We start from the raw sequence: 27,310 nt of genomic DNA, 5'->3' as shown, positions 1-27,310 counted from the left end.
TCCAATCCCCCAGCGCCCCGCCGACCCCCACCTCCCCCCTCCCCCCACCACTCGTGCAGAGCAATCAGCTCTCAGACGGAGATTCCCGCTGGGCTGAGGGGGTGCCCTGCGGGGGGAGGGCGGGAGGGGGGGCGCGAGTGTCACACAGTCGCTCCCTGACTGTCTGTCACCGACAGCGCGCTATGACTCACAGCCGTGTCACTCTGACAGAGGCGCTCAGAGCCCCACTGACTGCTGAGGGGCCTGGGGACACGGGGGAGGAAGCTCGGGCAGGGACCTGAAGGGCACCCTGCCCGTAAACAGCTCAGACACGCCCTGCCTCAACCGCTTAAAGCCACAGCTCCCCCCCACATACCAACAAAATACTGTTCTTCTAGGCGGTTCCATGTGGTGCGTTTGACAGTTGCGACATGTTTGTGTTGTATTGACATCTCAACTGAAGCGCACAGTTTCAAAACATTCACAAAAACAGGGTTGTGGTAGCGTGACCTTCCGCATACTGCTTCCCTAAGCTAATAATAGAGTATGGGTCCAATATTATTTACATCATCAATTTCCAACTGGACCACTGAAATGATATTTACATTGATTTTGGGTTAACTATCATTCTAAGCCTGTAAGACTGGCTCCTCTGAACTCCTCCCGTTCACCTGAACCCAGTCCTGTCTGTAAGTCACTGAATTTACAGCACAGGTGAATTAGGACAGAAATCGCTAACTTGTTTAGTATTGTATTGACTGTTAGTTAAACTGCAGCAGGGACTGGGGAATATGCTGCTATACTTGCATTTTCTTAATTGTGTTTGTGCTGCACTCCTGCATCTATTAATGGGCTCTAAGTTGCCTTGGACAAGGGCGCCAGCCAAATAAATTAATGATTCATTCTAAGTGTGTCCTAGGAGCCAGGAAGAGGGCTGGAGGGAACGGTACGGAGTGGGAGACAGACATGTTGGGATGAATGTTGGGAACGAATGGAATATGGAGTGGGTGGGATGAGAGGGAGAGAGATGGAGGAGGAGGAGTGGGAGATGGGTGGATGAGATGAGTGAGAGATGGAGTAGGAGGAGTGGGAGATGGGTAGATGAGAGGGAGAGAGATGGAGTAGGAGGAGTGGGAGATGGGTAGATGAAAGGGAGAGAGATGGAGTAGGAGGAGTGGGAGATGGGTGGATGAGAGGGAGAGAGATGGAGGAGGAGGAGTGGGAGATGGGTGGATGAGATGAGTGAGAGATGGAGGAAGAGGAGTGGGAAATGGGTGGATGAGATGAGTGAGAGATGGAGTAGGAGGAGGATGGGATGGGTGGGAGATGGACGGGGAGGATGAGTGCGATATGGATGGATGAGATGGATGTGGTGGAATGAGTGTGAGATGGAGAGAGAGAGAGAGAGGTGAGAAAGGGAGAGCAGGTGGGGCAGGAGGTGATGGAAGAGGACAGGCGAGATGGGGAACCTCAGCTCTGACGACCCCCGCCCCCCCCCCAGTGTGAAAGGATGTCCCATTAATGGCCAATTTGTGGGGGGGGTGGGGTCAGGGGTCAGCACTCTGATAGATTGGTCCAGAGAGCACATCAATACCCATCTTCAGCCGAGCGTGGAGCGAGAGGACTGGGCGGTTTCGTTTCCACGGGGACAGCTGTGAATGTACAGCGTGTGGGCGTGCAGCGGCCGGGTCTCGTCCAGCGGAGCGCACAGCCCCGCGGTGACACGGTCCCGTTCACACCTCAGGGCGGGCAGCACGCTGGGTCAGCGGGGCCCTGCAGAACCGCTGCTGGTGCGCTCCAGACACGGCGAATTGATTAATCAATAGGCACCAGGGTTGATTAATCGCGCGCTCTCGGGAGATACACCGGTTATGAACACTGAAGCCCCGCGGATGGCCCGGCTCCCAAACGCAGACTAATCGAGACACACGGAGACGCGCGGCGAGGAAGGCTGAGACTCGTCAGACGGGTTCTCTATCACCCGCAGCTGCTCACGGTAGCTCCGTTAGCGCAGGCCAGCCGCCGGCATAAACCTCCGCGCGCCGCTGCGGCCATAACCGCTACGAAGGCGGCCATTTCGCAGCTCTCCTGGGTCTAACCAGTCTGGGGCCGGTCGCAGGAGTGCCAAATCAAACCCTTTCCGCTTCACAAAGCAACAGCCCGGGAACGGGCGGACATAATCGCAGTGCGCAGCAGCGCAGGTATTTGCAGTGCGGGTCCGTACAAGGAAACAAAGCGCTCTGTCACCAGGGCCCATTGTGGAGAGTGAATGCCGCTCGGCCGTTCCCACAGTTCTCTTCACACCGGTGTTGAGTGTTTTCTTCTTCTGTGTTTTTGTCTGAACAGTTTCGGTTCAAATATTAAATATAATGCCACGGGATCATTTTTATTGAATCCGTTTAGAAAAAGACACAAATTACTGGTTCAAACAAAGGTTAATTGACTACATTTTTACAACCGAAACATACTCTAAACTCCCAGACACTCCCTCTCTCATTGTCAGCCTGCGTTTACAAACAGTAGCCCCATATATAATCACTCCTGGTGACTGGACCATCTCTGGGTCCTACAAACAGGATCTATTGTGGTAAACGCAAGACATTCATTGGCCTGCCACTGAAATGAGATGGGAAATGGGAGACATTCATTGGCCTGCCACTGAAATGAGATGGGAAATGGGAGACATTCATTGGCCTGCCACTGAAATGAGATGGGAAATGGGAGACATTCATTGGCCGGACACTGGAATCAGATGGGAAACACAACATGGATCTTCATGCTCCTGGCACGTGTGGCAGTCGCTCTGTCCATATGACTGATATCTATTCACATTAGGAGCGCAGTGAACCCGCTTCCCTGTGATCAATGTTTATGTGCTGACAGGGTGCACTCAACAGCCCAGATGCACTGCTCCAGCAGAGAGAAGCGTGTGATCAATACATGCACACACACCGTGGTCCAAACCCATCCACACACATGTGATTCAGACATGTCCGGACCCCTCCACACGCGTGTGATTCACGCATGCCCAAACCCCTCCACACGCGTGTGATTCACACCCACCCACACACGTGCGGGGTGAAGACTCGGATCGAGTAAACCCACGCAGCTACGCACTGAAGATCCGCAGGCAAGGAAAACCCAGCAGCACTCAGGCCTAGCTCTGAGCAATGGAAGCACACAGAACAAAAAGAAAAGACACATATCTGTAAAAATAGGTCCTGAGAAAGACACAAAGACGTGCTGGGTGTCAGCGGCGGTCTGTGAGCGAGGCCTGCTGTTTGCTGATATGAGGAGATGAGAGAGTGGCAGATACAGCGGGCTAGCTTTCGCTGTCTCGCGCACGCGGATGAGACAGACGGTGGAAGAGGGCCGGCCGGATCCTGGTTGGCTGGCTGAGCTCCCCCTATCAGCTCTCCGACTGCGCGACACCTGGTCTCCCCGTCAGGTGACCGCACGCGGCGTGCCTTTGAAGCCGCCGCGTTTGAAGCCCTGTCCCCCCCGTCCCATTTGCATCAGAGGAGACGCATTAGTCCTGTTTCTACCTCTCCTCCTCTCCTCCCCTCTCCTCCTCCCTCCCTCCTTGCCGTCAAGGTTGCAGCACGATGCCATTGGCTGGCGGTGATGTCACTGCCTCCAGCCTTCGGCATGGCCGCGTGCCATTGGCCGGCCGGGGCGGATGCGAGCGGAGCGCTGAGATATCAGTTTCATTCATGCGGAGCTGTGCATTGTGCAGCTGGGGCACTGGCTGAGCTCCATGGAGACTGACAGGGCGGGCCCAGAGCTGACAGTAACCCTTTAAAGACGGGAGAGGAGAAACGACATTAACCCCTCCCTCCTCTGCGCCGAGGCTCTTAAACAGCCGGGCTGGAACACACACAAGCCAGCATGCGTACCCAGGGGACAGTTTAGGACGTGGCGCGGCAAGGTGCAGGCTGGCATTACAGCTGTGACGAGGTGGGGGGACTAATGACCCTGTGCGCTGGTTACCATGGATATGCGAAGACGCAGCTGTCGCTGTTTCAGCTCGCGCCGCCACGAAGCGAGGAGGTCACTGCACAGCAGCGACGCACCCCTATAAACCGGCTACATCACCAGAGGTTTGGCTAGCTTTCAAAGTCCTCAAATACAGCACTGACTCCGAGCAGACTCGTCACCTCCTCCACCACTCGCTCAATTTGTCAGCAAGTAAACAAACACTGAGGTAATCTCCCAGGAGGAACACCGCCCTGGTGCCCTGCGTTATTTCAGGAAATGCTCATGGGAAATAATCTTAAAACACCCAACAGTGATGTCACCCTCTTTTATTCAGCCACACTAAATGATGTCACTGTTTTTTGTTATTGCAGCAAGCTGCATAAAACACGCCGTTTTATTTCTCAGCTGCATCCCCCAGAACGGATGGCCATCCAGATGCAACCTCCGGCTGCCTTTTCCAGGTCCTCCTTATTAAGCGTAGGGAGATCGTTGTCTGGGTGGTATGGTACTGTATAAAAGGGCTTATGCTCTCATCGTGCAATTTCGTTTCTCAAATCAGTTGGAACTGGTCTCATTAAATATATGTTAAGCAAATGCAACCATCGATGCTCCTCCAAACTGTATCTAATCTGATTGATGAGTCCCCATTAATTCACTGATATCTACAAATTCAAAAGCATGTTTTACTTCGATTTTTAAACCGGACTTTAAGTGTTTATATAAATTATTCAAATAGCCATTATACATAATTTTATATCTTCATGTCTGTGAAATCTTTCTTACCGCTTCTGGCTAAGTTATCTTTTGAATATTTGGCTAAAATTGCTTAACAGGCAGATTTATGTTCATATTCAGCTCTGCTAAAGCTACATTTTGCAGCAAAATTGAAGATGGATTGCAAAGAGAGAAACTGGTCTTGAATAGATGTAAGAACAGGTAGCATTTGAGAGGCGATAGCCTGAGCTCATTCCCCCTTGAGTTTGTCCTTGATCTCCTTTCAGAAGAAACAACCCTCTTGACCCCTGGGGGTCAGGCAGGGTCAGAGGTGAAGTGAGAACACAGCAGGACTCTTCCTGCCCCAAACTGACCCTGTCCCAGCCAAACTGCCAAACCACCGAGGGCAAGGGCAACACGAACGGCCCTGTCCAGAGACTGTCCAACGACAGTGCCTACAGACAAACCCTTTCTGTGTGGGCAAGCCAAACTATTCTCCAGGTAATGTAGTCAACAGCACAACAGAACAGCCAGCCAAAATTATTACTCACACAGGCAAAAGAAAATGCCTTCTACTTCTGCATTTGATGTGCCTGAAATTCTTCTGTCCAAGTATTCAGAACCTGAATAGTTAAGACAATATCGCCCTTTCCTCTGTACTAGACCCTGCTGTAATGGGAAGAGTGCAATGCACAGTGAAGATAGCCATTGCCTTAATGGACGCCATTCTCCACCATTTTAGAGGGCATTTCTCCTCCGCCACCCTGTCTCTCTCTAATGCAGAGAGCATTACCTTCCCGTTTAAAAATAAAGATGATGTCAACATCCTTCTGTTGTAGGACTGTAATGAAGCCACCTGCCTCCTTCACAGGGAGGAGACGCAGGAGCAGGAACAGGCCAGGGAGAGACGGACAGCACTCAGCTCTCTTTCTACAGTCTGTGAAGGACGCGACTGTTTGGCAGCCAGGAGCAGCCCCGGATTCACCTGGGATCCATCCATCTCTTTTAAAATCATAGCAGGTCAAACAATGAAGCCTGCAAGGGTGGAAGAGCGCATTAGCACTGGCCCCGTTTCATCGATACGGCAGACACGCTTCTGTCCAAGAGCTCAAATCCTCAACTTTAAACAGGGTTTACTCAACTGCTGTTCGCCCAAGGCAATACTCTCCATTTAAAATGAAGAGTGTTGGTTTTAGACAAAATGGCCCAGATAGTTCTGGTATTAGAAAGCAACACTTTTTTTTCCCTTTTTTTTTTTTTCTTTCTTGGAAATCCTATTAATTCAGTAATTAAAAGGCTGACTCCACAAAGTGTTCAGATAACTGGGATGACCATGCTCGAATGTATACGAACTGAAAATCCAGCATGTTAGCCGAGATGTATGGTGCACTTGCTTTGAAATAATCTGTTTTAGAGATGGATAAAATCTGTAATTGGGTTACACTGGCTGAACAGGCAGGTTTTCCTCCTTCAGCAGAGTTAAGCAGATTGTTAAGTGCTGAAACCTGGGAGAAAGGGACAACACCAAAGAGGATTTGCTGCAGAAAGGTCAGAGAATGACAAAGGAGTGTGCATTACATCCCTGCTGTACGATCCAGCTATGCCAGATTGACCAGTTTGAAAACTGAGCGGGTCATAAACTGGTCTAGCTGGGTATGAGCTGGTCAACCAGCTAGTGCTGGTAGCCTGTCTGAGCTGGTTGTTGGTCATCCAACTACCGGCTGTTTCATAACATAGCTTGAGCTGGTCAAACCAGGTCAAGCTGGGAGCTGATCTGAACTGGTCAACCAGCTAAACCATGTCGAGCTGGGAGCTGGTCTGAACTGGTCAACCAGCTACCAGCAGTTTCAAAACCTAGCTTGAGCTGGTCAAACCGTGTCAAGCCAGGAGCTGGTCTGAACCGGTCAACCAGCTAAACCATGCCGAGTTGGGAGCTGAACCGGTCAACCAGCTACCGGCTGTTGCAAAACCTAGCTTGAGCTGTTTTTTGTCAACAGGGACTGCATCCCACACAAGGATCACCCCAAACAGAATGATTACAGCAGGAGCAGGACAGTACAGGGCAGGGAGTCGAAGTCTGGAGTCTGCACTGGAGTCTGGACTGGAGTGGAAGCGTCTGCAGAAGGAGCGCTGACCTAGTCTGCTCTCACACTCCGGGAGACCCGCGGGGCTGGGGAGGGGGCGTGGGGGGCTCAGGGGCAGGTCGGACGGGACGCGGGCGAGGAGCTGGCAGCCCCACATACGCCACGGGGAGACAGGGGAGGAGGACTGTGGGACGCTGGCAGGCAGAGAAAGGGGGGATTAAGACCCCCAAACAATCGAAGTGAAACTGCAGCCGGGCAGTTGGGGGGATTTGGCGGTTAAATCTCCCCCTAAACAACACGCTCAACAATGGCCCAGTTACAGACAGACCGGGAAATCCCAGGTCTTAACGGACAAACAAAGTGAGCCAGGCCCCAGCACCGGCCGTGAAAAACCCTGCTGCAGTCTGGGGCACGGGTCAACGGCAAACTCGACGCTCGCACAGTGCTAATCTCTCAAAGTTTCACATGGAAAGCCGTCCGCACGGAGTCAGCGCTGTAGCCCCTTCCGCTGCTTCCTAGCTCGTTTGATCCATACTCAGACACAAATCACCAAATAACATGGTGGACAGGCGGGTTCCGGCTTATCCAGCACTGGCATACTGGACCTACCAACCCCCCAGAGGGCACAACACGCTTGCGCCCACAGTCCCTGCAACATCGTTCAGAGACGGCACATAAAGGCAAAACCTGCACACAACGGGCATCAGCTGCAGTCAGTAATGCTGTAACGCAGTGGCCAGTCTCTGAGAATGCGCAAACGACGCTTTTCTCAGCCGTGGGTGCGGAATATAGCCGCCGAACGGTTTGTGTTTGATGGAGGGGTTTTACTTTAACAGGGCCAGGCACTGCTCTGTGATCAGAGGGGCCCGCAGTGGAGAGCAGCTCAACACCAGGTGGTATCGCTTTGATCAAGAACAGCTCAACGAATAAAGCACCTGTATTATCAGATACATCACGCTCTTTAGACATGACCTAGTGACAGGTTTTACACTCTGCCAGAATTGTTATAAAACACAGTACAAGACTAAAACAGCTATGACCTAATAGTGTAATAGAATATGGCTAATCGGATTGCAGCCTTGGCACCGTCAGCATAACAGACTTGATCTTGTAGATCTTTGTAAATACTGTTCAGCTTTCTAAAAAAAAACACATACACTTCCTTACACACACTCGAAGACAGGCACACAGGAAACACACACTCTTGCATGTGCACACACATCCACCCACACACTCGCAAGTGCAAAAACACAAGTGTAAAGCACACAGGCATACTTATAAGTGTGCCTTACAAGCCCCCCCCCCCCCCCACACACACACACACACACTCACACACAGATGCACACACTCACACACCCACACGCAGATGCACACATTCACACACGCACACACAGATGCACACACTCACACACACAGATGCACACACTCGCACACCCACACACAGATGCACACACTCACACACATACATACACATGCAGGCAAACACACATACACACACAGAGATACACTCACACACACACATGGACACACAGAGATAGAGATACTCACACACATACACACAGACAGATAGAGATACTCACACACACACCGATACTCACACACAGACACACATGCACACACACACACACACACACACACACACACACACACACACACAGATACTCACACACACACACATGCATGCACACACACACACATGCATGCACACACACACACATGCATGCATACACACACACAGATACTCACACACACACACATACACACACACAGATACTCACACACACACACACATACACACACGCAGACAGATACTCACAGATACTCTCACACACACACATACACACACACACAGATACTCACACACACACACACACACACACACTCACACACACACACACTCACACACACACACACACACACGCACACAGGGCAGCGCCCACCCCCCCCTCACCTGCACCTGCATGAAGGAGCCCCTGTAGAAGCAGCAGGCAGCAGCGGACAATGCGCTCCACAGGCTGCAGCGCTCCGTCATGGCTCCGCACGTTCCTCTCCCTAAAACCCCCGGCTCATCCCTGAGAGACCGACCGCTTCTCGTGCTCCAGGACGCACCGGCGATCCTGTCATCCCAGCCCGGAGTCTGTGTGTGCGCCCTCTCCCTCCGCACTCACTCACTCTCTCTCTCTCTCTCTCTCTCTCTCTCTCCCTCGCTCTGCCTCACAAGGCTGGCTGGGATTACCTCATCCCTCTCTGATGAAAGAACGGGGGGAGGGAGGGAGGGAGGGAGGGAGGGAGGGGAGGGGAGAGATGCTCGCAGGCACTGGTGGAGCACCGTCGAATGCAGGCAGACCCCACCCACCCCCTCCTCCATTCTCAGCACTGCCGTCGGCTAGAGACAATGCTGAGAAAGAGAGAGCGAGAGAAGGAGGGAGAGAGAGAAGGAGAGGAAGAGAGAGAGGAGGTGTGCCTCATAGTTTCAGCACCTCCAGAAAGGAATCTCTTTTTATTGGGCTTTGAAGGGAGTGCGGGCGGGGGAGGGGTAGTTAAGGGAGAAGAATGCACAAACAGACGGTGGAAGAGCTTTAGATCCTGCCAGTGAAAGGGAGATTGTGCGTCTGTCTCTTAGGGAAAGCACTGTTGTAAGTGTGTTTATGTGCGGTACATGTCAGTGCGGGAGGTGTGCGTGTTTGATTACACGCTCACGTATGCTTGTCACTGTAATGCAAGACAATATGGCAGTTTACCGTCGAACCGATGCTAGCGCTACACGCGGCCGGATTGATGAGCACGCCTGCTTCGGCTAGACCTGCCCGTGCTCTGGGCCTCCTGCTCTCAGTGTGGAAGGCTGGGTCACGTCATGTGGGCCCAGGGCAGTCTGCCGGAGAAGGGGCCCTGGCTCCCCAAACGTACAGCAGAGTGAGGCGTCTTACGAAACACGGATAATGCTTCTTTGTGTGGGTGTGTACGGACATGCATTTCCTGTGCGCGTGTTCACATTTATAGATGTGTGTGTGTCTGTGTGTGCGCTTGTTGTATGTGTGTGTGTGTGTGTGTGTGTGTGTGTGTGTGTGCGTGCGTGTGTGTGAGCGTATATGCACCAAGGTGAGCAATTGCACACTCAACGCTAATCAACAGCCCAAAACAAAATCACCAGGGAGCAGAAGCACCAGATAAAATTAACTTTAGATTTAGACTAATGTACTCTGACCAAAAACATAATCTACAGCCACCAATATTCCAAGTTTATAACAACCACATACCACCGACAGGCTCCAAATTAAAAATATATAGAACAAACCAAATATGACAGTCATAATGTCACTGACGTAGTATTACGCCCCTATAAAATAAACCAATCTAAAGAATAATACAGAAGTATCTGTGCGATATGTGTAAAAGTTCAGGGGGATATGGAGTGGCCATCCAACTAAAGTGTTAAACCTTAGTGTCGGAAGCTGCCCTGTAATCTGAATCCAATCCTGGCCGTGTCACCGCAGACCGCGACTGGACCGTTAGAGCAGAGTAGGGCTCTGGTCACAGGGTGGTACTCCCCATCGCAGACCGTGACTGGACCGTTAGAGTAGAGTAGGGTCACAGGGTGGTACTCCCCATCGCAGACCGTGACTGGACCGTTAGAGTAGAGTAGGGCTCCGGTCACAGGGTGGTACTCCCCATCGCAGACCGTAACTGGACCGTTAGAGCAGAGTAGGGCTCCGGTCACAAGGTGGTACTCCCCATCGCAGACCGCGACTGGACCGTTAGAGTAGAGTAGGGCTCCGGTCACAGGGTGGTACTCCCCATCGCAGACCGTAACTGGACCGTTAGAGCAGAGTAGGGTCACAGGGTGGTACTCCCCATCGCAGACCGTAACTGGACCGTTAGAGCAGAGTAGGGCTCCGGTCACAGGGTGGTACTCCCCATCGCAGACCGTGACTGGACCGTTAGAGTAGAGTAGGGCTCCGGTCACAGGGTGGTACTCCCCATCGCAGACCGTGACTGGACCGTTAGAGTAGAGTAGGGTCACAGGGTAGTACTCCCCATCGCAGACCGTAACTGGACTGTTAGAGTAGAGTAGGGTCACAGGGTAGTACTCCCCATCGCAGACCGTAACTGGACTGTTAGAGTAGAGTAGGGTCACAGGGTAGTACTCCCCATCGCAGACCGTAACTGGACCGTTAGAGCAGAGTAGGGCTCCGGTCACAGCGTGGTACTCGCCTCATGGTGTGAGTGTAATTCCTGCGTGTCCACAGAGAACAGGCCGCTATTAAAAATGAAGTGGTGCTTTGAAAGAACGCACTCTCCAGAAGAGACCGGCCTGAAGGCATGAAATATGAATGGGGATGAAAAAAAAAAAAAAAAAAGGTTCTAAAAAAAAACAAAAACAAAAACAAACAAGGTATGACTTCATTGAATGTGCGGGCATGTGTGTGCATGTATGCGTTAAAGATATAGACGAGAATTCAGCCCAAATAAATATGGGCCACATTCCTACTCATCCACTCCAAGAGGTGTTGTGCGGTGGCCACTGCACCGCATCACCATATCTGAAGGGACAGACGGATGCGTCGTCTCTTTTCACGAGCACGTTTCTAGGAGACCGCCGGGAAGTCGCCCTTAATTAGCGAGCCCCCAAACAGAGCCGTACGAGGAAGTCACTGCCGCTTTGTGCACCAGCCAATGATTTCACATCCCACCCCCCCCCCCCCCGACCACAACGCATTGATCACATTCTTTTAGGAGAGGTGGGGGAGGGGGGCTGGGGTATGACTCAACGGGCGATGAAATGAATGAATCGGCTAATCTGTACGGTGAATAAACAACGCGGCCAGCAACACGGAGGAAGACAGGAAGAATTCATTAAGGCTCCGGCTCTTTCTTCGACAAATCTCCCTAAAGCTCTTCCGTGGATTATCCCGTGTTTGAGTGGGAATAATCCCATAAGGCTGGATGTGCTTCATCATCCTGATTCCCGGCATCGCGTATCGCTTCCCAGCCGGCTGATCGAGACAAAATGCCCAGATTTGCTATTTAGCCGATGCTTTCAGCCAGAGCGACTTAGAGTTGATTAGACTAAACAGGGGACAATCCCCCCTGGAGCAATGTGCAGTTAAGGGCCTTGCTCAAGGGCCCAACCGGCTGTGTGGATCTTATTGTGGCTACACCGGCGATTGAACCACCACCATTACCCAGTCATGTACCTTGCGAGTCCCAGTCATGTACCTTGCGAGTCCCAGTCACGTATCTAGCGGGTCCCAGTCACGTACCTTAACCACAATGCTTACAGGCACCTAATCCTGCACTACCTCTGCTGTAATGTGCACAGAGAGCCCATTCCTTATACGCCTATTCAGTTATGTCCATAACCACGGGGGTGCAGTCTGCCAAATGTCTTTGATACCCCCACACCCATTCAACCCAGTCACGCTTACCCCAAACTCAAAGCTAATTCTGAACCCAAAAGCCCACTGAAACTCACCCCAAACTCAAAGCTCATTCTGAACCCAAAAGCCCACTGAAACTCACCCCAAACTCAAAGCTCATTCTGAACCCAAAACCCCACTGAAACTCACCCAAAACTCAAAGCTCATTCTGAACCCAAAAGCCCACTGAAACTCACCCCAAACTCAAAGCTCATTCTGAACCCAAAACCCCACTGAAACTCACCCCAAACTCAAAGCTCATTCTGAACCCAAAAGCCCACTGAAACTCACCCCAAACTCAAAGCTCATTCTGAACCCAAAAGCCCACTGAAACTCACCCCAAACTCAAAGCTCATTCAGAAGCTAAAACCCCACCCACACTCAAAGCTAATTCTGAACCCAATTCACTGTTATGGGTTCTAAGACACACCCTCTTAACCCCTCATATCTCCACTCTCCCCACACCGCTACTCTTTGATTTAATTACGCTCCCCTTTCACTTGTTCCTCTCTTTCTTTACTCTCCCCCTCCCCATCCACACAGCGCCACCCTTCCCCCTCCACCCCTCCTGCTCCCCTCTTCCGCCCACGCTCAGAATCCCCCCCCCCTCCCTCCGCTCTCTGACGATAATAAAAAATTAATTACTCAGTCCCTGTCCTGAAGGCAGGTTTAAGAACACAACGGAGTGAGATTAGAGTGCCCACGAGCTCAGCTCAGGCACACAGACTGTAATGAGCGTTCTGGGGCAAATCTCACGCCGTTTGTCATGGCAATCTTCATCAGCACCCTTTTTTTCCCCCCCCTAAATCTCCTCATTAACGCTCAGCCAGATCTGTCCAGTGGCTATTTACTCTCCTGCCTCACTCGAAACGATAACGCAAACACGCACGGCTCGGTGCGACGGCGAGAACACCGCAGAAAGCAGAAGTTCACGGGGTTGAATGGCAGACATAACGTGTAAAATATGTAAAAACAATTATGAGTCACCATGATTAAGGGGCTCCGCTAAGTGTGTAATGCGATATAATTAACCTATTTAATCAGGAAATGCAGGGCCGAGGCATGTTAGCGGTTCCTGCTCAGTCAATTCCGGTCCCAATCAATGCGGGCCGGGTAATAATTTAATTTCCTGGGCGAAGCGTAGACCGTGTTCACACTCACACTGCGATGTGTCAGGGAGAGGGAGAGGGGGAGGTCTACTGTGCAGGGTGAGGGGTACCACCACGCACCAGCTGGGACCTGCGCCTTCCCCCCCCTCCCCCCCAACCCCGCGGGAGACGCAAGTTTTTACTGAGCAGCCAGTGAGCTGTGCGAGAGACGCGCGTTAATTATCTCCAAACAAACCAACCCCACCTCCCCTACGATCCCTCCCCTCCTCCACCTCGTATGTAGGTCAGGGCCACTCCCTCCACCCTCACCTACTCTCCACTCGTGCTACAACCCTGGACTACTCCAGGAAAACACAGCCTTATGTACCGTCCCTGGTGTAAAAGAACAGTAAAAACCAGCTTGAAATGATTACTACCTACCAGCTGTTTCAAAAACCTAGCTTGAGCTGGTCAAAACCATGTTGAGCATGGAGCTGGTCTGAACTGGTCAACCGGTTACCAGCTGTTTCAAAACCTAGCTTGAACTGATGAAAACATGTTGAGTATGGAGCTCATCTGAACTGGTCAACCAGCTACCAGCTGTTTCAAAACCTAGCTTCAACTGTGTTTTATTCAGCTGGGTTTCCAATTAGCAGAAGATCAGTCATAACATCCAGGCTTGCCAGTGCCAAGCCTCCAGACAAACCTCTTACAAAAAACTGCATTTTTAATCAGCGAGTGTCCAGTGAGAGATAATACGAACGAACATCTTAATATTTTCAGTTATACTTCGTTATTTAACTTAAAATATATGGCTTCGTTATTTAACTTAAAATATATGAGCCAATAGATGTATATTTATGCTATTTGTAGCATAATCATAGACGGAATGCTACGATAAACACGCACACTAGAACTATATACAGTTTGAAAGTAAGAATGATCACTAGGCATTTTTTTTTTAAACACGCAGTAAAAAAATAAAATGCCATTGTGAAATGTATCGTCTGGTTTTAACCCAAACCGCTTCTGTGACAGATCGCACTCTGGAGCATTTGTCATGATGGATCGGTTCTTGCGGATACGACAGGATGTCTCACACGGGTGTGATTTCTCCTCTGTCAGAAGCACAGTGACAGGCTACGCGGTATTCATTCGGATTTAAAACCCCACCTCTCTGCTCCTGCCGAACGCCAAGGATAATACCCCCATCTAGTGGCCGCTATGAACAGTGCACGATCTCTGATCGTGCAACGACCTAGGATATAACTGTGAGACTAAAATAATTACATAAAAGCTCGTGGAACTAAAAACGACACATTCGAATTAAAAGTGCACTCGAGAAAAAAAGAAAGAAAAAAAAGTTGTTTTGCAGAAACATCACTTCAGCTGTCATATCCATTTCAGTAAAAACTTGGTCGCGAGATGTCATATGAAAAACAGTCATTTATTCTCTCAGGAAATGTAAATAGCTGCAGCTAACAACAAACAAAATGTCAGTTTACTGCACCAACCCCCAGCTTCCAGACGACTGACAGTCTGCTACTAAACACCCTACATCACAGAACGAGGAGCGCTTAAAACGCTTAAATGCAACACTGGGGGACGGAAATAACTTCAGAGGAGTGTGGTTTCTCCGGAGCAGAGCAGAGGGGCTGAGGAATTGGACTGCGAAAGCATCAATCTGGCGCTGAAGCCTCCGGCTGAGATCATTCTGCCCTCCTCCTTTCAGGGCCTAGCTGGAGTCGGCTCAATTGTGCCTGACCTTTAAGGCACCGGACTTACGGAACTGCATTGTGCGTTTCCATGGTAACCTCAAACTCACACCCCTGCAACCCGCCACAGGACGACCTGACGTAGCACCGGATGTCGCACCCACAAACCTTCACACCAGCCATCCGCGCAATGCAGCTGTAGCTGGAGCGTGTCACATTTCATTACATGACATTACATTACAGGCATTTAGCACACGCTCTTACCCACAGCGACGTATGATGGAGCACAAATCAAACCCAGGGACTAGTGCGTTCAGAACCCTAGAGGAAGGTACAGTTCTAGCCCTAGCATGATGACATGGATATGTCAGTTTACTGCACAAGCTCCCAGTGTCACAGGCGTCCTATAGCGGTGTGGCCTGTGGACCGGCATTTCAGAGTCTCTAAGTCTCAGGGGTCGCCACACAACATTACGCACTTCATTATGACTAGCTGTAACTTCCTGGGGACCGGTGGCCATGTTGATGTTTGGGCTCTGTGGCTCTACACTACAGATAGACAGACATGACCACAGACCTCACAGAGTAACACACCCAGAGCCACACATACCCCGCTGAATATATGCCCCCCCCCCCCCCCCCCCACCCTGCTCCTACTCCTGACACCTCCGGTAAGGCGGCCCAGAGCCAGCCCCCCGTCCTCCCATTCTCAGCCCTGGCCAGTCCGCCCCGCCCTCTCCGAGCGCACCAGCGAGAACGGGGAGAGGGGACAAAGAGGCCTTGTCCCCCCCCCCCCCCCCCCCGTGCTCTTGAGCCGGTTAAGCTGGAATGGAAGTGACAAAGAGCTGCCTATCCTCCAGCACAGACTGCTGCCTCAGAGCTCGTCCCCAGACCCTGACACGAACACGCACGGCGCACGGGCTCCACGACCACGCGGCCCTTCTCCTCGACAACCACCCCGAGCACAGCGCCGCCCGCAGTCCTCAGCCCGCGTCTGCGGCCTCCGCGCACGCAGGAGAGGTGCGACAACTCTCCGTGTTGTTCTGATAAAGGACGTTTTCGGAGGCCCGGCTCCAGGTGCCGGAGGTCAGCCTGCTTCTCTTCTTCTTTGTTTACCGCAGAAAAGGAGCCGGTTGCCCATGGTGACGCCGCCGGCTCAGAACTATTCCGGGTGGAAGTGTGGCGCTAATCCCGGCTCCTTTATACGCCGGTCCTAACTGATTACAGCCCAGCCACTGTGCTCTCAGAACACTGCGGCGATCTCCTGCGTTTCCCGTTACACCCAAAGAAGACACTCACAGTCACCAGACGCCCCGCTGGCGATGTGCCATTGAAGCGTGGGTGACTGTTTTAACTGTAACTGAGTCGAGGAGGCAGGAAAGGATAGGTCACAGATACTACATGTCACCGCCCGGACCACGGTCCATCAGAATATGAGAGAAGCTTACCTTCACATATTCACCTCTGCTGTCCATGGGGTCCAGATCACTGTACAGAGAAACAACAGAACCGAGCATTAATGGGGAAACTGCAATAAACCAGTAAAAACACAGCAATACTGTTTCATGCTCACTGTTCTGACGATATTTTCATTTCCCACTGTATATTTACCATGATAATTTCCTTAAAGATGTATGCAAGGTTATATTTCTGTCTAAATATGTGCGTGTGTGCATGTGTTTGCATACAGTATGTGCACACGTGTGTGAATGCGGTGCGCCTGTGCCCATTCGCGTGTGTGTGCGTGTGCGTGTGCGTGTGCGTGTGGATGCGAAGGATCGTTTTTGTGTTTTATGTTTGTACGAATGCGTGCTTAAGGAATGCTACAAACTGAATGACATCAGACAGCAACTGTAATATATAATGGGCCCTAACAAGGCATTTTATAAAACATGGACTAAATAAAGAATTAATATATGTTTGTGTGTTTGACTGCACTTGCATAAGGGCATGTGTGCGCACATTTTGTTCATTCTTTAGGGAACGACAGGTAATATTTTATTGCACTTTTGAGGGCTGAAGAGACAAAAGGTGGCTGAAGAGGAAGTCACATGTTTACTCCATGTCCTCTTTAATTTTCTTTACAGACCACAGAATCTCAGTTCCAGGAAGCGATGGTCAGCTCTGCAAACAGCATCACCTAGCAACCCCAGACAAATGAGGTCGCCCCCCATCTAAACTCTGAAACCCACCCTTATGTGAACAAACCTGACTCTCCTGCACTGGAGTCAACTATAACTGTGTTCCAGTGCTTCAATATACTGTATATATGAACAAACAATACTTTAGGTTAATAGCATAAGTAATATCAGAAGCTCAGTTCAGTTGTACAGCGAGCACTCTGGCCCAGCTGTTTCCAAAGACACTACCATTCCACACGATCCACGATCCACATACCATTCCACACGATCCGCAGATTAACACACGTCACTGTGAGTCTTAGAGTCTCTGAGGGACCTCCTCCACAGTCTGCTTCTCACACAGATTCATACAGATGTACGCACATATGCAGGGCAACTCCACACACACACACAACACACACACACACACACACACACACACACAGACACACACACACAGACACACACACATGCAGTCCCTCTGCTCGAATCAGGAAACAGTGAGGACAGTTGTATTGTAAATCAAGAAATGCAACATCCCATATTAAGCTCAAGGGCAGGGTTGAGGTTCACTTAACGTGCCAAATGGCAGATTAACGCAGAGCATTAACGCTGCGTTCCCAGAGCAGGAGATGCAGGCTCTGCGGTTGTAGTCCGCAGGAGGTCTGGGCTTTCTGTCAAAGGTCTGGCCCGGAAGTATCCCTCAGTAAACAGACCCACACAAGAGCGGTCCTATATCACAGACCGAGGGAAACAGACCCACACAAGTGAGGTCCTACGTCACAGACCGAGGGAAACAGACCCACACAAGTGAGGTCCTACGTCACAGACCGAGGAAACAGACCCACACAAGAGCGGTCCTATATCACAGACCGAGGGAAACAGACCCACACAAGAGCGGTCCTATATCACAGACCGAGGGAAAACAGACCCACACAAGTGAGGTCTACGTCACAGACCGAGGGAAACAGACCCACACAAGAGCGGTCCTATATCACAGACCGAGGGAAACAGACCCACACAAGAGCGGTCCTATATCACAGACCGAGGGAAACAGACCCACACAAGTGAGGTCCTACGTCACAGACCGAGGGAAACATGACCCACACAAGAGCGGTCCTACGTCACAGACCGAGGGAAACAGACCCACACAAGAGCGGTCCTATATCACAGACCGAGGGAAACAGACCACACAAGAGCGGTCCTATATCACAGACCGAGGGAAACAGACCCACACAAGTGAGGTCCTATATCACAGACTGAGGGAAAGCGGGGGGGGGGGGGGGGGGGGGGCTCGTATGACGAACACCCTACACACCTGTCCCACGGAATGCCCAAGGAGCAGTCAGGGAGAGGAGTGTTCACAGCATAACTGAATTACACATCCAGACACAACACTGGAGGCAGACTGAGTGGGGAACCGGGATCATGGAGGCCAGTAATGGAAACCCGGGGGAAGCTGAACTTGTCGTTGAGGCAGTGTGGGGCAGTTTGGGGCAGTGTGGTGAGGTGTGGGGCATTGTGGGGCAGTTTGGGGCAGTGTGGTGAGGTGTGGGGCATTGTGGGGCAGTTTGGGGCAGTGTGGTGAGGTGTGGGGCATTGTGGGGCAGTTTGGGCAGTGTGGTGAGGTGTGGGGCATTGTGGGGCAGTTTGGTGAGGTTTGGGGCAGTGTGGGGTAGCGTGGGCAGTGTGGTGAGGTGTGGGGCAGTGTGGGGCAGTTTGTGGGGTATGGGGCAGTGTGGGCAGTGAGGGGCAGTGTGGTGAGGTTTGGGCAGTGTGGGGCAGTGTGGTGAGTGTGGGGCATTGTGGGGCAGTTTGGTGAGGTTTGGGGCAGTGTGGGGTAGCGTGGGGCAGTGTGGTGAGGTGTGGGGCAGTGTGGGGCAGTTTGGTGGGGTATGGGGCAGTGTGGGGCAGTGAGGGGCAGTGTGGTGAGGTTTGGGGCAGTGTGGGGTAGTGTGGGGCAGTGTGGAGCAGTGTGGGGCAGTGTGGTGAGGTGTGGGGCAGTTTGGTGGGGTGTGGGGCAGTGAGGGGCAGTGTGGTGAGGTGTGGGGTAGTGTGGGGCAGTGTGGAGCAGTGTGGGGCAGTGTGGTGAGGTGTGGGGCAGTTTGGTGGGGTGTGGGGCAGTGAGGGGCAGTGTGGTGAGGTTTGGGGCAGTGTGGGGCAGTTTGTTGGGGTGTGGGGCAGAGTGGGGCAGTGTGGTGAGGTGTGGGGTAGTGTGGAGCAGTGTGGGGCAGTGTGGGGCAGTTTAGTGGGGTGTGGGGCAGTGTGGAGCAGTGAGGGGTAGTGCGGGGCAGTGTGGTGAGGTTGGGGCAGTTTGGTGAGGTGTGGGGCAGTTTGGTGAGGTGTGGGGCAGTTTGGTGGGGTGTGGGGCAATTTGGTGGGGCAGAAGGGCAGTGTGGGGCAGTGTGGTGAGGTGTGGGGCAGTGTGGTGAGGTGTGGGGCAGTTTGGTGAGGTGTGGGCAGTTTGGTGAGGTGTGGGGCAGTTTGGTGGGGCAGAAGGGCAGTGTGGGGCAGTGTGGGGAATGTGGTGAGGTGTGGGGCAGTGTGGGGCAGAGGGGCAGTTTGGTGGGGTGTGGGACAGAGGGGCAGTGTGGGGCAGTGTGGTGAGGTGTGGGGCAGTGTGGGGCAGTGTGGTGAGGTGTAGGGCAGTGTGGGGCAGTGTGGTGAGGTGTAGGGCAGTGTGGGGCAGTGTGGTGAGGTGTGGGGCAGTGTGGTGAGGTGTGGGGCAGTGTGGAGCAGTTTGGTGGGGTGTGAGGCAGGGTGGGGCAGTGAGGTGCCATGTTTGAGGAACGTCGGGGTTCCCACAGCAGCCTCACATTCCAGCCTGGATTCCTCCTGACCACGAGGAGCTTTCCCAGCCGGTGTCCATCTGTACTCGGGTGTTAAAGTCCCATAATGCTGTGCCCTCATCTCTCTCACACACACACACACACACACACACACACACACACACACACACACACACACACACACACACACACACACATATATATACACACACACACGGACACACACACACAAACACATGTATTCATACAAACAGACAGACACAGACACACTCACACACACAAGCATACTCACACACACACACACACACACACACACACACACACATAAACACACTGTATTTCTTCTATCCTAATCTTCCTCACTGAAATAAGCACCTTCCTGACTCTTGCGTGTGTTTTATAAAGGCAGCCTTTAGGTCACAGTTCATGGCAGGATCCCAGAGCTTTTCAGCACAGCGGTTTTATGACACTGCTCCCAGCTGGGGGCGAGACAGGACTGTTCCCAGCTGGGGGCGAGACATGCACGGAGGAGCAGTATTTAAAAAGACAACAGCAACGCAGTTCACAGTTCAGGGCCCAGTTTAACCTCGCACACCGTTTGCTCTTCACACATTAGGCCCTTTCACCAACACAAAGCCAGTTCCCCCTGTATTATGCCAAGGATTGAGAGGCACTTGTTTGAATTTCCTCACAGAATAGCGTGTTGGAATAGAACTATATTCACCTAGACCAGAGAGAGGCCTTCCTACAAAAGAGGGTTCTGAAAGGATTCTTTGGCATGTCTTCAGAGGGAACCCCTTTTCAGATCCCAGATTTAACACTTTTGCCAGACAAGGAACCCGCACACGAGATTGAGATCTCCCATGAACACAGAGAAGCTTTTTGGAACAGCTTTGTTTGAAAGTGAAACTAGTTTCTAAGACAACAGTCATTGTTTTACAGACATAGCTGATATTTACGAATGGAAATATCACTGCTCATCTCAAAAGCCTCGCCTGTCCAGAAATAATAATTAAAGAGAAATGGTGAAAACAAAAAGTCAATATGGGCCAGACCAGGACGGGTCTGGTAATTCAGTGGTTGTGGCCAGGCCCACTTTTTCAAACAGAGGAGAGAGAAGGATGGAGAGAGAAGAGTGAAGGAGGGAGGAGAGAGAGAAGAGAAAGAAGGAGGGAGGAGAGAGAGCGAGGCAAATCCCCTCTCCTTCTCTGAGGAATTAAGGCCAATTGCAAAAAAATGTCTGGTAATATCTTCAAATGGATTCATTTCATTTCAGAGTATAATTTTAATTTGTGATGATTAGGTCGGTTTGAAGAAACCACTTTACATGAAGGTTAGGAAACCCTGAGTCTTGTGCTCTCTGGGTCAAACATTTCCAGCCTCCGCAGACTCCTGACATCCCAGCCCACACTTCAGCTCATCTGTAAGCTTCAAAAGCTGCCCCAACCCACCCACCCACCCCCCCCCCCGAAACCCCAACTGACCCAGGAGAAACCTGCCGGGAAGTGAGACGTTCCGTCTTTCAGCGATGCTGTTCGGGAAAGGAAGTGTTTCTTTAGGGAAAAGAGAGGTTCCAGATCCAAACTCATTAAGTGACGACCAGACAGCACCCCACCCTGTTTCCAGGCTATTAGTCTCTCTTCCTCTCCTGAAAGCACAGCTGCAAGCAGGATTTCTACTGTTTACATAGCAGCGGGCTTTATGGAGATAATGGTGGCAATATGTTAATGCAGTCCTGGAGACTGCTTACATTTTTTTACATGAAGTTGCCATGTCGCCTTTTCTTGTGTGAGTAACTGTTAATGGCTATTATGGTCAAAAAATAAATAAATAAATAAAAACTTTATCCACTTGACGCACTGCACTGTTATTCCCATCAGTGATATTTAAACCGTTGACACAATGACTTTAAACAGCTTGTTGAGTACTATTCTACACTTGACATGCCACATGCTAATACAAAGCTGTATTAACACATAAGCAGTCCTAAATAGTCAAATATTTAATTATTCAAATGTTTATAGTTTCAAGCAGTAGCAGAGTTTTAACTGGTCCGTTCTCGTTCAGTTTTCAAATGCAACGTATTGTTTTAACAACTAAAGCGCCGAAGAATCGTCTCACCTCACGCCCATGGTCCATAGATAAAGAACAAAATTTCCAGCACAGCATATTTTTTTCCCCGATTCTGATGCGGTGCGTCGTTCCTTCGACAAGATACTGCCGTGACACGACGGCTCTAAACTCGCTCTTCTGCGAAAGTATTTTCTGTGGTCCTTCTCATTCAATTGAAAGAGCGCGTTAGTGCAGGGGAGGGACTTCTTCGAACGAGTCAATCCACACTGAGTGCCAAGTATGACCACAGCCAGCAACATTTAACTCACTTGCGTTCGCTCTAACTATAGACGGTATAGATTCTGACGTGGGGAAATATTCACATGTATTGCTTGTTCATGTATGTGGGAAAGTAATATTCACGATTTGATGTGATACATTTATTATTGCTGTTTGCGGATTTGCTACGGCAAGCAGTGGCGACCGGCAAGCCTGCTCACTGAAACCGGGAACCATGGTGATTAGTCAAATTAGGCAAACATCAAAAGAGAACCACTGCCCCCATCTGCAGGATTTTAGTTAATCTGTGATAGCGTGAAGAATCTGGACGAAGCGAATTTTAAGTAATTTAATTAGTCTTACATTTAAGCCTTTAGCCTATATGAATGTGAATCACTGCTGGTTATTTCAGTTTTAAACAATTTGAAAATCCACTACTGCTTCTGATAGTTTTGATCATGATCACATTTCGGTCAGCTGCAGAAGTGATATATAACGCGTTTTTTTTCCTCCTTTATATGGTCAAAAGCGAACAGAGTAGCATCGTAGCAGTCATCTCGATGCCAAGTGGAGGAAGTTGAATCATCATCCTGCCTGACCTGTATTGTTTTTAAAGGCCAGCCGCCTGACTAACTGATCTTCCACTTCACTCTGCGGGAAATGGAAGGAACAACTTACACATGTTTCATATGTCCTAGCAATGTTCTCATTGTCCCTTCAGAAATATAATATAAATCTTACATTAGAACTGTAATAACAAGCCGATCATGGCGGGAAGGCGGAAGAAACTTCCAGAACGCCCTTGGTTTGTATCAGCGTTGCAGGAGAAAGCAAGGAAGCTCAGCCACAATGCTCTGCTCATCTTGCCAGGAAACAAATCAGTGGCCTGAACTCAGGGTGCCAAGTCAGATAAATCTGATGAAGCAGGTACACTCTGTGAAGGATTAGGGCTTTCTTTATGCCATTTAAGGAGGCAGATATTCAAGTGCTATATCCTACCTGGTGTCAGTCCCCGTCTTCGTGGCTTTATCTTTTAGCTGTTCCTGCTTTATTACTACCTCTGAGCGCTTGTCCTGACTCTGTCCAGAACAGGTTGTCTTGGGTGGCATGGCCGGGTGACTGCTACCTGACAGATCTTCCTGTGGACCCTGGGAGAGGCAAACCTCGCTGGGTGCCGAGCTAAGATGAGCTCTGAGTGTCTGAGGGATCGGAGCGATGGATGCTGCAGGCGTGGTCTGAGCGATGGGGGCCGCAGGCGTGGGGGCAGACATCCACAGACTGTCGGGCTGTGCTCGTTCCCCAGGAAGATCAGGGTTAGGCGGTGTCCGAGACTGTGTGGCAGCCAGCTGCTTCTCCGCAGGCGAGTCAGTGTTCAGGTTGGTCTCCAGTGATGGCCCAGTGGTGAGAGGCGTGTCAGGGGTGGTGGGAGGTTTTGGGGGTTCCTCAAAGGGTTGCATCCCCTGCGTGGATAACGCCAGGAGGAAGGGGGAGTCACAGACATAGTCCGCCGCCTGTCTCTGACTCTGTCTGCGGCAGAGCTCGGTCTTGCTCTTGGCCTTCTTAGACCCTTTCAGGCTCTTCTCCTTCCTCTTGAGGGAGGGCCGGGGCATGGTGGCCATGTGAGTGTACATGTCGCTGGACCGGGCGTAGCTGTGGGGGCAGTCCTCCATGTCATCCATGGTCTTCTCCACCACCGCCTCACTCAGACTCCCATGATGCTTCAGGGCAGACTTGGAGTCTTTATCTTTATCTGACGAGCGTCGGAAGGAGAGGTTGGAAATGCTCCCGAACCACTTAAAGCCTGCCAAGAGAAGACACGGGCTAGATCTTATCATGCAACACATTGCCCCCCCCCCCCCCCAAAAAAATGTCCATGACACACACTCATTATTATCGAATGCATTACTCCCAAATGAATCATAAATCTTGAAAAAAAAAAAAAGTACATTATGGAACAGATTTATGTTGAAAAGAAATTGGTGTAATTTATCCAAGAAGACATATTGCTCGATGTGTTTAAATATTTAAATCAAGTATTGTCACCATCATATAGTACAGTTGCAGAATGATTGCAGAATTTCAGCATCAATCCTTATGCTTCTAATATGCAATGTAATATACTTTGTTGGCCAAGGCTATTTTCCATCCTGATAACTTTGTTTAAATATTTAACAACATTTAGGGGTTAGGTGTCTTGCTCAGGGACACTTCGACACAGCCCGGGCGGGGGATCGAACCGGCAACCCTCCGACTGCCAGACGACTGCTCTTACTGCCTGAGCCATGTCGCCACACAGCTGTTGGGCCCTTAACCCTGCATTGCTCCAGGGGAGGATTGTCTCCTGCTTAGTCTAATCGACTGTACGTCGCTCTGGATAAGAGCGTCTGCCAAATGCCATTAATGTAATGTAAAAGTGAATCGCCGACTTCTCTATTCTCCACGAGGGGTCAAGAGGTAATCCCTTTGGTTCATTTCAAGCGGGATTGAGACAGCGATCTTCTGCTTCCCGTCACTGCATTGCAGATATGAGGTAAGCATAATTTTTTACCATGCAGCTGCATGCAAAATCTACAAAATCAGCTTGAACATGGCCCTTGAGCAAGGCCCTTAACCCTTCATTGCTCCAGGGGAGGATTGTCTCCTGCGTAGACTAATCAACTGTACGTCGCTCTGGATAAGAGCATCTGCCAAATGCCAATAATGTAATGTAATGTAATGTAACATTACAGTTCAGTTCAGTGAGTGCCCAGTGACCACCCTGCCACCAGCAGAGTCTATTCTAAGTCCGATTTACAGAAACAGCCTGGCAGCTTGAATTGTACTTCCTGTGTGGCTCTGCATGTCTAAGTTTGGCTCAGGTCGTTTTGCGCACGCAGTCCCTTAGCCTTGGTACTGCGGTGGTGGGGAAGATCCAACAACCTCCCTCAGCACTCAGCAGATCAGAGCCGCAGGTCACACGCACATACAGCTAGTACTACACTCCCTGATCCCTGTGTGTCCCTAACTGCACCAGTAAGGCACTCAGAATCTGGATATTTAGGGAAAACTTCGATAACCAGTGACTGATCCACAACAGCAGTTCTGTAGTGTAAATGTTTATATTTTTAAGCTAATCTAAACTAAGCCAAAACACTGATTTAGCAACCTCTAGTGTAAGCAGGTTTTAGATTTTGTATCCCTAGAATCGTCCCTTGAGGTAGGAACTTATAGCTCTACCTCCGCTCTACAAACAAGATGAGCCAATAAGTCATGAAAGCATAAACGTACATATTCACTGCAGAGGTGCCATGCTGACAGATGGATAAGAACAGAAATGGGAAAGATACAGGCACTGGACTGGGGGCCAGTGGAAAACTTACTCAGCTTGCGCTTGATCATGATGTCGGGAGAGGAAGGCAGGATCTGCTGGTGTTGTTTTCTTGAGGGTACTGCAGATTTAGGAAGCTGTCCCCCGTCGGAGGAGAAACCACTCTTTGAACGACACTTCCGCAACACCGAGGTACGACACATAAACAGCTTGCGCTGATGCTCAAAAGACATCATCACTTCCTGTGCTGAAGGAGGGTTGGTGTGTCTCTCAGCAGCTCAAGAGAAGATCGCTGCTGACTGTGGGAGGCCGATGCTATCGATGACGGAAAGAGTATGACAAAATGTAGTCCTTTAAAGAAGCCTTGAATATGTCCTCACTAGTACTGAGCTTAATGTTATTAGTTCAACAGTCCTGACCTCTTGTAAAGGTAATTTAAAGGTTGCCTGATATCTTCATGAAATAGTGTGTATTATGTTGAAGGGCTTTGTTATTGTACACTGTTTATACAGTTGTATGCCAAACTTTGGGCACCCCTAGTCAAAGTGAATGTTACAGTCAATTAGCAAGTGAACTTAAGCACCCTGTCAGTTAATCTTTTAGCAGATCTATGACTAAATATTTCCTTTAGCCAGCTAAGCTTTCTCTTTCCCATAGAACTCTTCTAGCTCTGAACTATTTGTAAAGATGAACTTAACACAGACATATCTTTAAGCTGTAGACCTTTTAAAGTATATTTTAATGGTGCGAAAACAGAAACCTCATGACGGGACTCTGAAGGACCCAGATAAGCGCTACCTATCCTTTGGTGATTTCATCTCTTTAAACCGGCTCTTGCCGGATAAGCAGTGATATCTTATCACTTATCTCCGTAACCTAAAGCGGGGTGGAGGGTGGGGGCAGGGGAGCTGTATGGGGCTGAGATGAATGTCTTTCAGCAGTAAGTAAAATAATAAAGGTCATGAAATGGAAGGTTTCGTATCCTCGCCAGTCTCTCATCTGCTGGTGGGCATTTTCCCAGGAAAGGGGTTCTTCGAAGCAGTGTCACTCTATCCACACAGACAAAAAAACAACAACAACAATTAAAGCACCGTTAACATACTTTAAAATGTCTAGAGCTTAAAGATATGTCCGTGCTGTTAAGTCACCAACTGAAAATATGAATAAAAACCACAATATTTGGGGTTCATAGGGTGGATAAGCTTTTCTTGACCCAATTGAAAGAGCAGTAAGATGTGAAAGAGTTAATTGCAAAATTATAAAGTACATTTGCAAGCCTTTCACTTCCTCATTTCCGGCGCTCACTTCCTCTGCTGTTGAAAGCTGTCAGGGTGGGACCGCGCTGAAGAGTGATGGAAACCTTTCATACATTAACCGCTGCTGTCTTCTCTGACACGACTGGTTCTCACGGCCTTTGCGGGTAGGCCTCGCAAAGATCCTGCTGAGTGGCAGAGGGAGGTGTTGCCATGACCAGGCTGACGCGGTCCATTTCAGGGGCCCCGCTTGTGCCAAATGCTTGGTGCCAAGAGCTGCTAATTGCTGAGGGTGATGCAAACTGACGACCTCCCTGGCACACAACGAGCCGAGCTCCAGCAATGGGGCGCACTGTCCTCTCTGCCAGAGGATCCGCATGACACCGCTGGGGCGCTGTATCCATTGTCACGGCGACCGAATGAGTTGCCCAGCTGCAAACACTGAGGGGGTACTGTGTGCGTTGTGCTACAGGGCTGGGGGTGTCCACTGTATCACGTGGTGAACAGACAGAAACAAACTGAAAGACGATGGTTGA

At 50.4% G+C, this 27,310-nt stretch overlaps 1 protein-coding gene across 1 annotated transcript in view; it reads right to left on the bottom strand.

Annotated features, from left to right (window-relative positions):
• sh2d3ca (SH2 domain containing 3Ca) overlaps positions 1-25,698 on the bottom strand; it is a 46,780-nt gene extending 21,082 nt beyond the window's left edge. Inside the window, 3 exon segments of the mRNA XM_061215843.1 lie at positions 16,423-16,462; positions 23,214-24,015; positions 25,574-25,698. Coding sequence (XP_061071827.1) covers positions 16,423-16,462; positions 23,214-24,015; positions 25,574-25,592 — 861 coding nt within the window. The 5' untranslated portion in view covers positions 25,593-25,698.
• Positions 25,699-27,310: the final 1,612 nt, after the last annotated feature.

Source organism: Conger conger, chromosome 12 (genome assembly GCF_963514075.1).
Source record: "Conger conger chromosome 12, fConCon1.1, whole genome shotgun sequence".
Taxonomy (NCBI): Eukaryota; Metazoa; Chordata; class Actinopteri; order Anguilliformes; family Congridae; genus Conger; species Conger conger.
Note: the sequence above shows the minus strand (reverse complement) of the source record. Positions and strands in the feature narration are given on the sequence as shown.